This window comes from Anopheles coustani, chromosome 2 (assembly GCF_943734705.1).
Source record: "Anopheles coustani chromosome 2, idAnoCousDA_361_x.2, whole genome shotgun sequence".
NCBI classification, from domain to species: Eukaryota; Metazoa; Arthropoda; class Insecta; order Diptera; family Culicidae; genus Anopheles; species Anopheles coustani.
In genome coordinates, this window is record NC_071289.1 from 72671615 (window position 1) to 72686879 (window position 15265).

At 43.8% G+C, this 15265-nt stretch overlaps 2 protein-coding genes across 5 annotated transcripts in view; both read left to right on the forward strand.

Annotated features, from left to right (window-relative positions):
• The window catches only part of LOC131267415 (putative uncharacterized protein DDB_G0271606), a 75983-nt gene that overhangs the window by 21342 nt on the left and 39376 nt on the right, over positions 1 to 15265 (forward strand). The window lies entirely within an intron of this gene.
• On the forward strand, positions 14180 to 15265 carry LOC131267418 (uncharacterized). The gene is made up of 3 exons (XM_058270294.1): positions 14180 to 14431; positions 14510 to 14749; positions 14829 to 15265. The coding sequence occupies exons 1-3, from the start codon at positions 14302 to 14304 to the stop codon at positions 14981 to 14983; spliced, it is 525 nt and encodes a 174-aa protein (XP_058126277.1). The 5' UTR covers positions 14180 to 14301; the 3' UTR covers positions 14984 to 15265.

The window sequence follows — 15265 nt, forward strand, 5'->3', positions numbered from 1 at the left end:
CACTTCCCTCCCTTTCAAACCGATAAAACGTAGGAAATAAGCTTTCGAACGGCGGCACGAGAATAGACACCACCGTCTTATTTTCGTTTCAGTTCACCGAAGCGTGCTGTGTATTTTGCCGAGAACGTTCTATTTTGGTGCTGGAATGCTCCGTCGTGCCCCTCCGACATGCCATTTGCGGCCAAATGAACCCCGGCTCCTGATGCCGAGACGATGAAGCTGGTCCGAAGAAGCTAGCCACGAACCACAAAAGCGCAAACGAAAAGCGAACGAACTGAAAGGAAAAATGTTGGTCCTGGGTGGCGGGACGTTGGCGTTTGAATTCGGAATGGAATTCTTTATGGCGCACGGCATCTTCCCACACCGGCGAACACTCTCAATGGCAGCGCACAAGTAGCACATTTCTGTGCCGTGCAAAAGCCCAACACTCGAGACGGTTCCTCCATTCTGAAGCTTGTAAAAAATTATTGCAAATGAGCATAACGAGCGATGAGCTATTTTTAGTGGCGAATAACCGGAGGGTTTTATGGTTCTACCATCCGCAAAAACCGATCCTCTTCGGGTCGTCTTGCGTGTTCGCTTTCCGATACAGGCGTGATTCGATTATCCATTCGGGTGCTTAATAAATGTACGTAATGTCCTGCCATTACGAAGCTTCGCATGGCAATCGCGTGTCAGTCCGCTCACGTGGGACAGGGTAAGACGTTTCGACGGCTACTTAAAGACTGAAGCTCCAAGCCAACTTCACACTCTCAGTTGAATTCGCCTCGTTTTTGTTCTTGCATAGTCGGAGCTGTGATTTACGCCTGACGCGTCTGTTGCGGCCATTGTTTTTCACGCCGACAGCCAACAAACATGCCATACTCTCTGTTTCGTCGAAATGTGGTATAGGAATCTGCCGAAATTCCATGCCTTTTTTTGTGCTCGCCATGCTCATCCTGTAAGCTAATGATGATATGCGGATTCATGGTGAGCATTTGTTTCTATCCCATTTCCATTTCGGGTGCCTTCTTCATGCTATGCCAAGAACTGAAAATGTATTTTCTTACATAAAAAGGATTTCGTCCTATTCTAGGCAGTGATTGTAATTCGCTAGCGGATCATGGAAAAGGTATTCGAGGTACCGTTTTTCTCCGATTCTTGTGCCCTCGTATTATGCGCGAGCGCGTGGTGAGAGAACGAGAAAGTGCGGTGGTGTGAGTGCCAAACTTACCATTTCCATCATACGAAATCCACTGGAGGGAAATTTATCCAATTTTTCAGCCTCCCCCCCGGTGTATTAGATTGAAAATGTTGTTTTGCTTTTCGCTGGAGGAGTTATTTACACCCAGAGTTTTAGCCCCTCGGCGCCGTATTTATAGGGCTTCGTTTCAGTAAACGTGTTTTTCCTGGTTCGGTAGGGCTGATGTTTTTCTTTTCGTAGGGCCTCGGAAAGCTTCAAGAGGATTCGTAGAATTTCCGGCAAAATGTTGTAGAATTCTTGTAGTAACTAAATAGAACGACTCGGACACGGGACGTGGGATGATTATTAGATTTGAGGAAAAACACCAGGCGTCTCCATTTTGATCATGATTTTACAATTAAACATGAATCGTAATTTAGCAGCTCATTTTTAAATGCACCCTGATTAAAAACTTAAATTACATTAATCTGCAAAATAAATAAGACTAAAACTTTTAACTGTCACCTTCTACTGCTTTCTCTAGAAAACATCTTTTCGTCAAAATAGCGTCTAGTTTTCATTCCCCCTTTGCCATCGTTTTCGATCCATGAAACGTGTTAAACAAAGTGTCAAAATGTACATCGTCGAGTGGTTACTGCAGGCAGGCAGCAGCTGTAAGACAGCAAGAATGCCGAGGGAAACGTTCGGCTTACGGCGCGCCAGGAACAAACTCGTAAAGATACTCACAATTTTAGAACTCCTCTCATCTCCGGCCGTTTCATCGTACACGGCCTTGTTCGCATTTCGCGAGCAAAATTAACCCACCGCCGGCAGGACGGCAAAGTTTTGTCCGGTTGCGAAATGAGTTTGAAATTCGTTGCCCTAATTATCATCTGTTTATGTTTACCCATGGCGCTCCGGTCCCATCATTAAACCGGGCGTCGTTAGAAAGGCGACTTCGAGAGTTCGGATGACAGTCGACGTAATTTCGATCCCGTGCGGTTTTTGATGTAAAATTGGCGCTCATTTGATTTGCGTATCGTGTATTCCCGTGATTTTTTGAATAACATTTTAACTAGTGATATGTTGGTTTTTAATAAATAAATGAAGAGGGCTAAAATTTCACAGCAATGAGCAATTACTAGACCTAGGCCACATTATTAATCGTTTCAAGTTACACATAATTAACCGAAACATTCTCTGCTACCGATAAACGCCGTGTCGATGCTACATTTAAGGGCCAAAATTCCCCGAAACCCGGTTGGGCACTCAAACACGCTACTCAGGTTGCATGGCAATATCCGATTCGGCACAAGCCGGCACTGTTGTGTGCGGAGGCAATCGGTTCGTAATGGTTGCTGATTTTGGTCGAATTATCCATCGGCACCTTCGTCGGGGGGGCACCGCTGGATAGCCTACTCCGCAGTACGAGCTGGAAGTCAAAGCACGTAAATGATGCTCGACGGTTCTGGCGTTTCCGCACACGGTACGCACTCACACCCACACAGGATAAACTGTTGTCGGCCCGGTAGCGGCTGGACGGCGGGGCGGGTTGAGTGTTGGTTACGAAATTGCGAAAAATGGACGGAGTTTCCTGATCGCTTCCTGGCACCGGGCCGCGCCAGCGTTACCAGCGGAAATCCATTAACATTTTCATATCCTTTTTACGGCAACCGTACGCTACGCAACGTCCATATTCCTTCGGTGGTAATTTGTGCTCCTGATTTCCAGACACGGGGCGAACGAAACTCGTCGATATTTTGTTTTTCTTCCCATGCCATTTGAACGCTTACTGTACGAATGTCATGTTTTGCGTGCGGGAAAATTGAAAAACCCCGTAATGAGGGCAGAATCTTAAGTGAATAAACTCTTGAAAGGGGCGAGAAAATTTAATTCCATTTCCAATATCCTCCACGGTATGGTAGCAAATAAAACACCCGACATGGGACAACCGACCAGCGATTTGTGGACGTGCCCCTTAGCACAAGGTTATATTCATAGGTTGAGGAATCGATATGATGCTTTTTTACAGTTGGAGTGTAATTGTATTATTCTTCTCGGTGATTTCGGCAATGTGTTCTGCCCAGAGAAGGCATTTAGGGTCCTTCCAGAGGGCTGCTGACAAATTGTAAATGTAATTGAAAATGTGTATTATCCCGTTGGTGTATGCCATCCGTTACTTCATCGTATCGGTATGATGGTTTCGATGTGATAATGTTTTCCACTGAACATCGTTTAGAATAATTTCATCTTTTCATCCCCCACTTCCCACAACTCGGGAAATAAATATACTGGATCGTCGAAGTGGTGTCAGCACAACTTTACCCGTGAGCATTATTGTGTGCCATCAATATTGGCATACACACGCTTGTCACCTCAGGCCGCCCGCTTCCATCATCATCGTCATGTGCGATGACACAAGTGACAACGAGAAAAACGATCGCCACAAAAGGCGCACGCCATGATGTAATGGCGTCTTATCGGCTCCATTGTCGTGTGTATCATTCTTTTTTGCCAATAAAATACGCACAAACACACACACTCTCTCTTTCGCTCTGCTCTTGTTTTGCCTTGTCGGGAGGATAAGTACAACCCCATCGGAGACGACTTAAATTTAATTTATTCTTTCGCTGAAAGGATGTCTTTGCGAGCAAACCACTCGTGGGGAAGGGCGACGAACGAAACAATCAGAAACAAACACACGTGAACAATCAATTTACTCTACGGAGCCTTGCTGCGATGACTTCCACTTTGTGCTGCCTGTTTGGAATGCTTTCGCACGTGGTGCCGCCGCTTTTAGCCTGATGATTTTTCTGTGTCCTTGGTGTTTCGAAGTAAGAAGCAGAACGAGAAATCAATATCGAGATGGCGGAAACATCGAGCGAGTGTTTGGCGCTTTGGTTGAACATTCGGCAGGAACCTTTTTATTTCCAAACCGTTTGCCGAACCGACGTCGTGGTTGACCCTTTTTAAGGATATCGTTTACTTTGGTCAAAGTTTGTTTCATTCAACTTTTAAAGTATTTTTGAATCTTTTGTCTAAAGTCTAATCACACCAAATATGGGGTAATATTGTTAGTAGCTATAATATAGCTCAACGCTTTTGGAAAAAAATGTTGCTCTTATGTTCAAGTCGTGAAGTTTGAGTAATATTAAAAATACTGATACGAAAGAAATACACCTTCCTTTGAATATAAAATAGAAGTAAAATTATTTTATGCAATGAGCATAAAAAACTGTGATCTGTTTGCGTCCCGCTCCGTTGGCTTCGGCGAGTCGCTCGGAGCCTTTTGGGAACCTCAGGTATTTGGCAATTTGCCCGCACTATTTTTGGCGATGTACCATCGTATCGACGTTGCAGAATTTTGGAGGGATGTGGGTTGTCCAGTGTTCGTACAGACCGACGCAACCACACACACACACACACCTGCACCTGGGGTCGGCCATCCTGGCTAATGATAGCGACATGCCGACACTCGTAATATTGCGGACGGAGGGGGTGGTGAAATTAATCCGGAACCTTAATCATTCTGGCGAACCCGCCAGGAAGCAACATACATTGCTGTTAGCTCACCGACGCTGCCCAAAGCCGTCGCGGTCAATTTCCTTCCCGAATTGGTCTTGCCAGTCCCGTGTCAAACCGGGGGCAGGGGGTTTCGATGTCTGCTGTGTGCAGGTGTGGCACGTGCAGCGACTGCCCACGAACGTGGTGGGATTTGCGGCGCCGAAATTAAGCCGTAAAAACCCGCCCGGGATTGCGGGAACGGAGCGGTCGGACAATATTTACTAATTTCGGGTTTCGCTAGGCACTCGCTCTACGAGCCATCGATCCGGTTCCTCCCGGTTGTACCAACGGACAAGTTTTATGGTGAGCCGGACAGCCTACGCCCAATGGCCGGCATTACGTGTCGCTTGACTATTCGTAAGCGTGCGTTTTTTTCCCTTCTTCCTGACCCGCTCAAGCCGCCCGCCATTGCCGCCTAAAGACGGATAACAAGGCATTAATGAGCCATTTTGGTTCGGTCGGCTCGGTTCCCGCCCATCCGACGTTTGTTTTATTTTGTTTTATGCTGTGGCCGCGCCTGATTGTAGATGGTGTGTCGCCGATAAACAATAATACACGAACGAAAAAAAACAGCAAATAAAGAACACGAGTGCTTACACAGGTATAATGCGTTTAATTGAATTTCGCTAACTGGAGGTAGTTAACCTGGGATCATAAACTGGAACGAATAAAATCATCGCAGTACGGTCACGAATGGCATGTTTCAGTTACGATAATTTGTCACATTAGCGATGCAATATGCTCAAATCGTTTGTTTCAAGTTATTTTCTGTGGCGTATGGAAACGTTTGTAGTTCACTTTTTCGAATTGGAAACTTTTGTGAAGGTACACATAATACAACTTTAATTTTTCTAAAGTCCTACCAACACTTTCACTAAGTCACAAAGTAGGTAAAGGAACGATTGACAGAAAGCTTCTATACACTGGAGGAAACAAGAATAGCACCACCCTGTTTTTTGACAATATTTTTCATATTTCTATAAAATTGGAGCTTTTTCGAGTTTGGTACGTTATTACAATCAGTTTCACAACTTTCCGGTGAATTACGGTCGCATGAATGTGGGCTAATAACGTTAAAATCCAATAATTCATGAAAACGGGGAGGAAATAAAAATAGCACCACTTTGGTTTTCTGTTCAACAATTGAAGATATTCTAACAAAACCTCAATTGAAATATAATTTAATGATTGTATTAGTAAATATAAGAGTACTTGTATCTAATCCCTTCAATACGCGGTGACTTGGAGGTACAAAATAATTTTTTTCAGAGAGTTCTGCTCATGGCGCTCCCAGCATTCACGATTACGTATTACCACGTAATTGTTGCTCCAATGTTTGACATTTGAAGACAACCACGATGACAATGAATAGGCCAAAGGTTTTTTATGAGATTAGGATACGGAGAGCCTGCTGGCCACCTTGATAGCTCCATTCTTATGTCAGGAATCCAACCTGTAGTCAACATCAACTCATGGAATCCGGTATGTTTTTATTGGAAAACGAAGTCAAAGCTCATCCAAGTTTAATTTTGATCAATTAATCTTGTTTCTAGTACATTAAACTTCATTCTCAGTCAGATGCATGGCAAGGTAAGCTTTCGTTGCAGTGAGAGAGTTCCCCATATTAATGGTTTAACACCACCAACGTTCCGGCTCATTTTAACACCAGGTTCTTGTTGAATATCTAGCTAAAAGTATTGTCAAACATGTATGTTGCAAACACTTTCTACTTCGCGGGAATTAAAAGAATTCTTAGGAATTGTGGCAAAGAAAAGCCAAAAATTTACTCTTTATTCCCGTTGGTTGTGCTTGTACAAGAGTCCGAGCTTTTTCCCGCTTTTCCACTTCTTTTATCGGTTTTCTAACGCTAGTATCGTTCCCTTTTCGTCTGACAGGTGCTGTTGGAGCGAGTTCGAACTTATGGGTCCGAACTGTTTCCAACAATGTAGAAAATCAAGAATGAACTTGTTTTCGCCTGAAAAGAACTTTTTTTCATGCGTCGCAGCAACAATCATACCTTGAAGTGAGTTTGAACCGTTTCAATGCATGTCGCTCTGTCATGTTGGACTTGCGGAATCTTTGTGGCTACTTGTAGTTTTCCCCTCTCAACGTAATTTGCTGCAAATGTCTTATGGCACCTTAAGTTGAATTCTGCATGATTTAGAATGACTATTCGTCCCTGATTTGCTCCTTATTTATAAATTATTCACATATCCATCTCCGTAAGCTGGGTTTTAATCCCGCGTTGGTCCTTCCCGTCCCGTTGGTGGCCGTCGTTACCGGAATGTTTCACCAACCCTACTACTATGATATGTAATCGGAAGGTTTAATGACTGATTTTCAGGGAACTGCCCTCTACTACCATGGTCAGTTTTGATGTTTAGCTCGGTTTTAACGAAGCGATGCTGTTCCTGTCTTCTAAATGGCTTGGAAAATCAAACAACACACGACTAATAAAATGTAATTTCTACAGTTTAGGTTCCATACTAACTACTAATATCTTAAAAACTCATTTAAGATTATTAGTTTTTTAAATATCTTCAATTGCTGAACAAAGAACCAAAGTGGTGCTATTTTTATTTCCTCTCCATTTTTAGGCTTTTTTCGGTTTAAATGGTAGTTCTCCACATTAAAGCGACCATAATCCACTGGAAAGTTGTGAAACTGATTGTAATAACGTACCAAACTCGAAAAAGCTCCAACTTTATGGAAATATAAAAAAAATTGTCAAAAAACAGGGTGGTGCTATTCTTGTTTCCTCCAGTGTATTAGAGAACACGAATAACAATATTTAATAGAAAAAAAACTCTATGATAATTGTTACAAACAAAATTAAAAAATTAACAAATTGTAGGAAGTATCAACATTGGCTGGAAAGCAACCAAAACTTTAGTCTTTTTATTGCACAATTTGTTTGTTACTGAAAAGACCGTTGTCTGTTTTCGCGCTTTTATACACATTTTTCTATCTATAAAAGTTCCTCATTTTTGACAGGTGCTTGTTAGAGCGATTCCGGGTTCACAGTTCCGGATTGTCTCTAACAATAATTATGATTAGGAATGATGTGGACTCAATCTTTACTTATGACTATCGAAACGGGATTGTTTTTGCTAAAAAATCATGAGAAGGATCAAAAAGATATCGATACTAATATATGTTATCAATCGTTGATGTTCGTTTAAAGTTCGTAAAACCCTTCAAAACATTTTTAATCAATAGCTGACATACTACTACACCATCGAAACACGTTTGCCAGCGTGCGCATGTTTTCCTCGAATTTATCGCGGTCCAGCGAGTATCGCGGCCATTTGCGAGAAGTTCACACTTCCAACACCGTGTAACAAGAAACCAGCGCCGCTTGCCGCTTGCTCCGGTCCACACCGACGGCGTGCAAGTATTTGAGCAGGATGTTATTCTATACCTCGCGGCACTTTTCTAATACGGCGTTTCTGACCGAAACCCCCGACTCCGCCACTTAACACCGTCTACCTGGAATGAAGCCCGGCAGAAGACGCAAGACCAAAACCTTATTCCCTTTTTCAACCTCAACCCCTCCTGGGGCGATCGAAGGACGAGTCCCCGGCTGTCTGTATTAATTTTTGGCTCGCTGTCATGTAATGAAATTATTTTACATGTTTTCTAATTATAGAGTCACGCCGGTCGGCAGCCGGTTTTTGGCCGGTTGTGGATAGTTCGGGCCATAGAAGGGAGGTGCTGCGGCGGAAAGGAGGGCAACGTGACGAAGTTGAACTTTACACCAGCACGTCCGTTTCGCGAATCGTCTTACGACGCCATGCTGCTTGACGATGCTCCAGGGCACCAGGAAAGAACCCCTGAACAAGATACATAGAGGGAGAGGAAGTGTTTGCATGGAATGAACCGGTGAGGTAGCTCGTGGCTTTCAGCACCGGGAACAACACCGCCAACCTTCCAGAATGGCTAAATTCATTAAATTCCGGTGACATTCAAGCAGAAGGCCTTGTTTGTTTGCCGAGAAATCGGTAATGGTTACGGCACGCTCGAGCTGGAAAGGAAGTAAAGGATGGTACTTCTTGGGGCGGGCACGAAGTTCTTGTGCGTCATGCCACACTAATAGTTATGGAAACGAATGCGCAGAGTCTTGTTCCCTAGCAAAAGTATCTGTCGTGTGTGTATACACGACGTGAAATATTAGAACAATTTGTTACCTCGCCGGCGAAGGGAAATTAATCATATAATGAATGACGTAATGAACCATGGTTCAGTTTGCATGAACATTAGAATCTTTTGATTGGGTAAAAAATAATCTTGACGATGATTCCTCACAGAACCGTCCCTTACGTCTGAATTACATGGTAAATAAACTTTGTAAATATAAAGAACCTTCGCGGCGATCGACCCAACGATAGACCGACACTTTAAAAAAAATCGGGGTCTTTCCTCTGATAAAGCTGATAAAAGGCATCGAAATAGAACCCGGTCATGGGCGGCTTGAGTTGAAATAGGTGAGAAAAAGGAAGCCTTCCCCTTTTGTCCGACGAAAGTGGGCAACGTTTTGCTGTGCATGGAACGATCCTTAATTTCGGTGGATAAGGCCAACCCTCCGCCATGTCCTACCTAGGACCTTGGTGAAGGAAGTAATCCGTAAACTATTCGGGTTACGTTCGTGCCATTCAAGGGTGGCCTATTTATTTCGGTCGGAATATTTTTGGTCGGATGTTTTTTTTTCATTTTCCCCAAAGTGAAAAAGAGGAAATAAAAAAAAACATTGGCCCAAAAAAGCACGTAATCGTGCGGAATCGTCCCTCCCGATGGCATCGGGATAGAGTGCAAAGTAATAATAAGCAGCACTAATTGAGCCGTTAAACGAACGAAACCAACGGAATGGTATTTCCTACATTTTTCTTCTTTCGCTGGGAGACTATTCCTCCTTTCTTGTGGTCCTTCGCGATGATAAACTCCAACCGCAGTGTCGTTTATGCGATGATGGGTAGCTGAAGGGGCTGAACGTTATAATGTCACAAAAAAGGTGGACGAGGTGGCCAAGGAAAGAAAATCCATCCGTCGCACACACGCCAGATGACGATGACGATGATGATGATAATGATAGCGTACCGGGTGGCCTTGATTAAAAAGTGACCTTTCCCCGTCAGACATGGTGCCGCGCTCGCGTAACGGATAATTGCATATTCCTTTTTACGACCCGCAGACGCATTAGGCGCATTAAAGTGGCAGGACGAAAGGGCTCGAAGGACGACATCGTCGTTCCTTTGTAGGCGAAGCCGGCGGATCCCGGGGTAGCTTGAAAGGAAGGCACGTCCTAATCGGCTCACGATTATGAACGAACGAGCCCGGGAAGGATCGTTTCGTTATTATGTTGGTTTCGTAAATGGTGGGCCTCTTTTAAAAAAGGCAACCTTCGATCTCATCCTTTTCAGGTGTGTACCGTACACGAAACGGTAAGCTAATCGACGATCTCGGTGGTTACTACGAGAGCTTGACCGTGTCAGTCAGCTCCTTGCCATGTACTTTAAGTTATGCAGATGCATCCTTGCCAGGCGAACGATTTTTTGAAGTTGGCAATTTTCCATGATTTTCCAAGAATGGATGCTACCATGAACATTATGGTTTTTTTTAAAGAAAGGGTTTGTGAAAATAAAAATGGAAGACTGTTTTTAAACGTGACATTTCTTCCTAAAAACAAGCTTCTTGTCAGACCTTCTCCCGAGAAACGGGATCAGCAGTGAGTAGTTTGATTAAAGTTCCATTTTTTACAAATTCTGCATGAATGTATAGGATGTGCTAGCGGAAGGCAGCATATGATGCGGTGAGGGATCATCGGACAGTTAGGTCTATTTTTGATGCAATGCTCTACGCTTCCTGCCGGATGACAGACACAGAAGTCTTGCTGCATCGTGTGTCCATGTGGTGTTAGCTTTTCGTTTCTTCGTGGCATGGGTGACGACAGGAATTTGAGTTCAGAAATCAGGAACGCAGTTTCTCCCCTCCTTTGAGATCCTTCAAAATGTGTGTGTGTGTGTGTTTGTGTGCTCTATCAAACGACACGACAAGAACAGGAAACGCCATTAACGTGCGCTTGCATGTACGGGCTTAGGAACGCCAACGGAAAAAACGGAACGAAAACACCCAGTAGGGGTTGTTCGGGTTCCAACAACTGGAAAACGTCTTTGCCTGCATGCTTGCATGCATAGTTTATGGGCGAACAAGAAGCCCCGCTTGATGATGCCGGCATCGGGGATCTTATGCGCCTCGACAGGATATTTTTAAACCGGCCTGGCACAGGAAACGTGCGGCTGCGGCTTCTTAGACTTCACAGATACCTTCCGTTTCCATCTCCTGCCCGTCAACTGTCGTCGAGGGGCGTACCGTTGTGACCTGCAAACATCGGCACGAACTCCCCGGAACGAAAAAATGGCTTGCTTGCGAGACATCAAGATGATGGAGCACGATGGCGCCATCCAGGGGGCCGTACTCTTTTCCTTGGTTGGTAATATATTTATATTTTTGCACGTTTTAAACCACATCCTTAATAGTATTCTAACACCGTTTCCTTTCGCTTGCCCTTTTCTCTCAGTACTACGTATGACGGGAACTAGATGTAGTTTTGCAAATAATCAGAGAGAGAAAGAGAATCCATGTTTAGGACGTGAGCAAATGAGTTTACAAGTACACAGGAACGCTCGTAAATCACACGCTCCTCGGTCGTGATGAACGATCCGCGTAGATTGGGCTCTGAGGAGGAACTGCAACGTATGGCTAGACGTAGTAGCCTCGCAAGTGGATGCCACAACCACTTTCCGCATTGTCACAAGGGAGACTACTTAAGTCTGCTTGCCATTCGTACAGAATGTAGAACCCATGTGCTAACCAGGGTCTTCTGCTGATTCTAAGACCGGAGATTTCCTTTTCACCCCGGAACTGTACTTTAAATGCGGGCGTACGAAAGGCGAACACTTGCCAATACAACACCTAAACATGCGAACGAAAGAAGATCCTGGTGGGAGCAAGCGGAAGCAGTCCAACAGACTTTCAAGTGACCACGTTTGAACCGGCCCTGAAGCACTGTTCGGAATGGTGTCGGATTACATCAACAGCTCTCGCAACGATACGGTCACGTTTCAGACTTTATATCGGACGCGCCCTACGGAGGTCCTATTCTCGGGGTGGCATCCATCGTTCAACACCCACCGCACGCACCGGCAGCTGGAATCCCATCGCTTCTGGCCCTATCCGCCCCCGCTGATGAGCAGGAACTGGTATTACCGCAATTCCAGATGCCGTCAGTTTCTCCGTTTCATCGAGGAAACGCGGACGATAAGATCTGTCGAGTAAAGACTCCACCGTGCGAGTATCGCTTTGAGGGGAGAATTTTCTGCAACATACTTACTGTTGAAATCGGACCGTGAATGGCACTCGAAGTGGTTAACCAGCACGCAACGTGGGTGTAGTAACCGCAGGGATTCCAGTGGCAATCAGACGAGTTGAACATTGAACAGGACACGCACTGCGTTAGTAACAATTACACGGAAATCATAAGGCATGTTAACTATTCCTTCAACACTCTCGACCTTGTTTGCCGGATATTTCGTTACAAGTGTTTAACAGTTGATTCTAAAAGCCTCAACGACATAGGTTAACTTTAACCTGGAAAATATCTAGTATTTTCTTTGGACCGTTCTCCACTTTCCTCAAGGTTAAATATGGTTAAATTTCGATTTAAATATTACAAAGCTCACAAAAAAGAATCAACACATGTGACCAGTGTCCTTCGGAGAAGGTTCCTTTGAAACACTCCTTGGAGGCGGGGTGAATTTAGGGTTGGAAAAAACAACATTGACATTGCTTGTTCGGTGGTTAAAGTAGCATGAAAGGCAGAGTGTTTTGACAAGTGATATTATACTCTTGTTCCCGTGAAAGGTTCTTTTTGAAGCCTTGGCCAAAATCGAAACGTATGTTCGCAGGGATCCCAGTGTCTTGGAAACGTGAAGTTTCAAGTATTACCTTATTTTATATGTGGCTTATGTTTGACTTGGCATAATTTCGTAACTTTTTTTATTTCAAATGTTTCAGTGTTTTGTTTTTTATTTATTATTTTCAATTTCTACATTTCGCGGAATAAAGCAATATCTATGTTTTAACTTTTTTGATTCCCCACAATATTGGAAGAAAATCCGCAAGAGGTTTACTCCGAAGATTGATTTTAAACTGCAAAACTATTAAACAAAGTCTATTTACTCGTCTTACCTACCCGACTCCAACAATTTTTATTTAAAAAAACCATTGTTAACAATCCTACATTTCTCCCCATTCTAATTGTGTTCTTCTGACTACGGGTGCAATGATCTGGTTGAAGTTCATTGATACTTAATGAAAATAAATGAAGAAAATACCCCTTGCTTATCGATTCGTTACATATGTAATATCATTAATAACAGATATCTGTCATTTCATTACAGTTTGTATTTGTAATTAATTCATTACCAACCCCTTTTTTGGCAGAAATGAGTGATCAATTGGAGAAATGGAAATGAAAACGAAAAGGTTAAACCATAAGATTGAACACACCACCATCAAGAACCAACCTCGTCGGCTCGTCGGGAAATCGTTAATTGTGGGGAAATATTTTCCCATTCCCTTCATCTAATACTCGCCTACGGTCAAGGTAAAGGAAGCGAATAATTGAAAGCAACAGCTACAGCGTTCTTATCCGTTACGCTTGCTACTATTTGCATAACTTTACGACCATAACGGCAGGAGCTCATTAAAGCGGCACTGCTCCCAAAAACCTTCTCTGGAAGTGGTTGGTAAATGGTAAAACATGAATTAACATTAACCACCAGTTGCATTGCTCCATCAGCACGGTACTTTTTTTGTGTTCGTGAACGGATGTTGTGGTTCTCCTACGAAAATTTATGTATTTTCTCACCGTTGTTATTCAGGAGCGTTAAATTGACATTTCCATGGCACTATTATGGTGTAGTACGTGTGCGATGTTCAAGTGGAAGTACACGACTGTTTCATAGAGGCCAGTCTCCGCGCTCCACGCTTTGCTTCATTCCAAGTATCGAGTTATCGCGACATACACATTTTCCGTTAAAATACAGCTTTCATTCTTGCTAATCGCTTGCAAATGATATGATTTCAATAATAATTTATTTTCTCCAAGATCAACATCAACGCGACATTGACGTCGCTGTTTCACGGACGGGATGATAAAGGCGGTTGGAACGACGACCAATCGCCAGGAATGATACGACAATCGGTTTCCGCTTACTTGGTCAAGAACACAACTTACACTGTGGGTGTGCGAAGCTGGTACGCTTTCTCTCCACATTTCACTGTCGTCATGCTGCCCTCGGTACAAGAGTAGAGTCTTATCAGTAACTTCTCAGTTACATTTCATCGGAAAACGGATCGTATTCCGAAGTTCAAGCGTGATTACATACAAATGTTTATGCTCATTCGACGTTGTGATCTGGTAGCTTGCGGTTCTCCTCGGTTGCGTTTAAACTGAGCCCCCTCTCGGTAGAGTTTCGTGCGGAATAACAAGTGATATAAATAGTTTGCCTCTTACAATGGAGCGGTACCTTCGTTTTTACATCAAATTCCAAGGGTATATGATCGGTGCGCTGACGCTGCTGCTGTCTGTGCTTTTGACTTTTGTCATATACGACTCAACCAGCTTCACCTATCCGCTCGAAGAGTGTAAGTTTAACAAATGGCGCCGCAATAGGCTGATAGCTTCAAACTAATGCAATTTCAATGCTGCCCTGCACCCAACAGATTATGACTACCGCTTCATGGGTAGTTCGGCGCTGGTCCTTGGTGCATTCTGGTTCTGCGCCGGAGTATCGTTTATATACGGTGTATATCACGAAATCAAACAGTGTCTGCTACCGTTCGCGATACTGTACCTGATGGATCTGTTCCTGATGGCACTTCGGGACCTTGTCATGATCTGGCACGATCGGCGCTGGTACACGACGTTATTTTTAAACCTTCCAGCTGCAATTGTGGCGTTGTGTAAGTGTGCTAAAGTTCCTTACTATTGACAGCGGCCCCCTCTGAAAACCACTTTCGTACCCTGATTTAATTTTTACAGACATCACCACCTATTTGTTCATGACGCTCATCGCACTGTCGCGGCTGTTCACTACGGACCCGAAACCACAGCGGGGTGATAACTTTATGCGGTTTAACAACGGCATCGCCAATCCGGCCGCTGTCGACGATGAGGCTTCGCTCGTCGTCGCATAACGCTGTCCGGTCACGCTGCGTATTATCGGTTAGGCTTATGGTAGCCGACGCAATAGAAGATGTGCTTCTTATCAATGTGCTATGTATGCTTGTTTGGTGTTTGTGATTCTCCGTATAAATATTCCTAAACACATAGTGTGAAGCCGTCGTTTGAAGCTTCAACAATCAACACGTAATCTCGTTTACTCGAAACCCACGATTCCGCTTTTAATCAGCTAAAGTCCAGTGATTCATTGAGAATGTCTATTTGTTTTTGAAAACCAGCATAACCCAAATGATGGT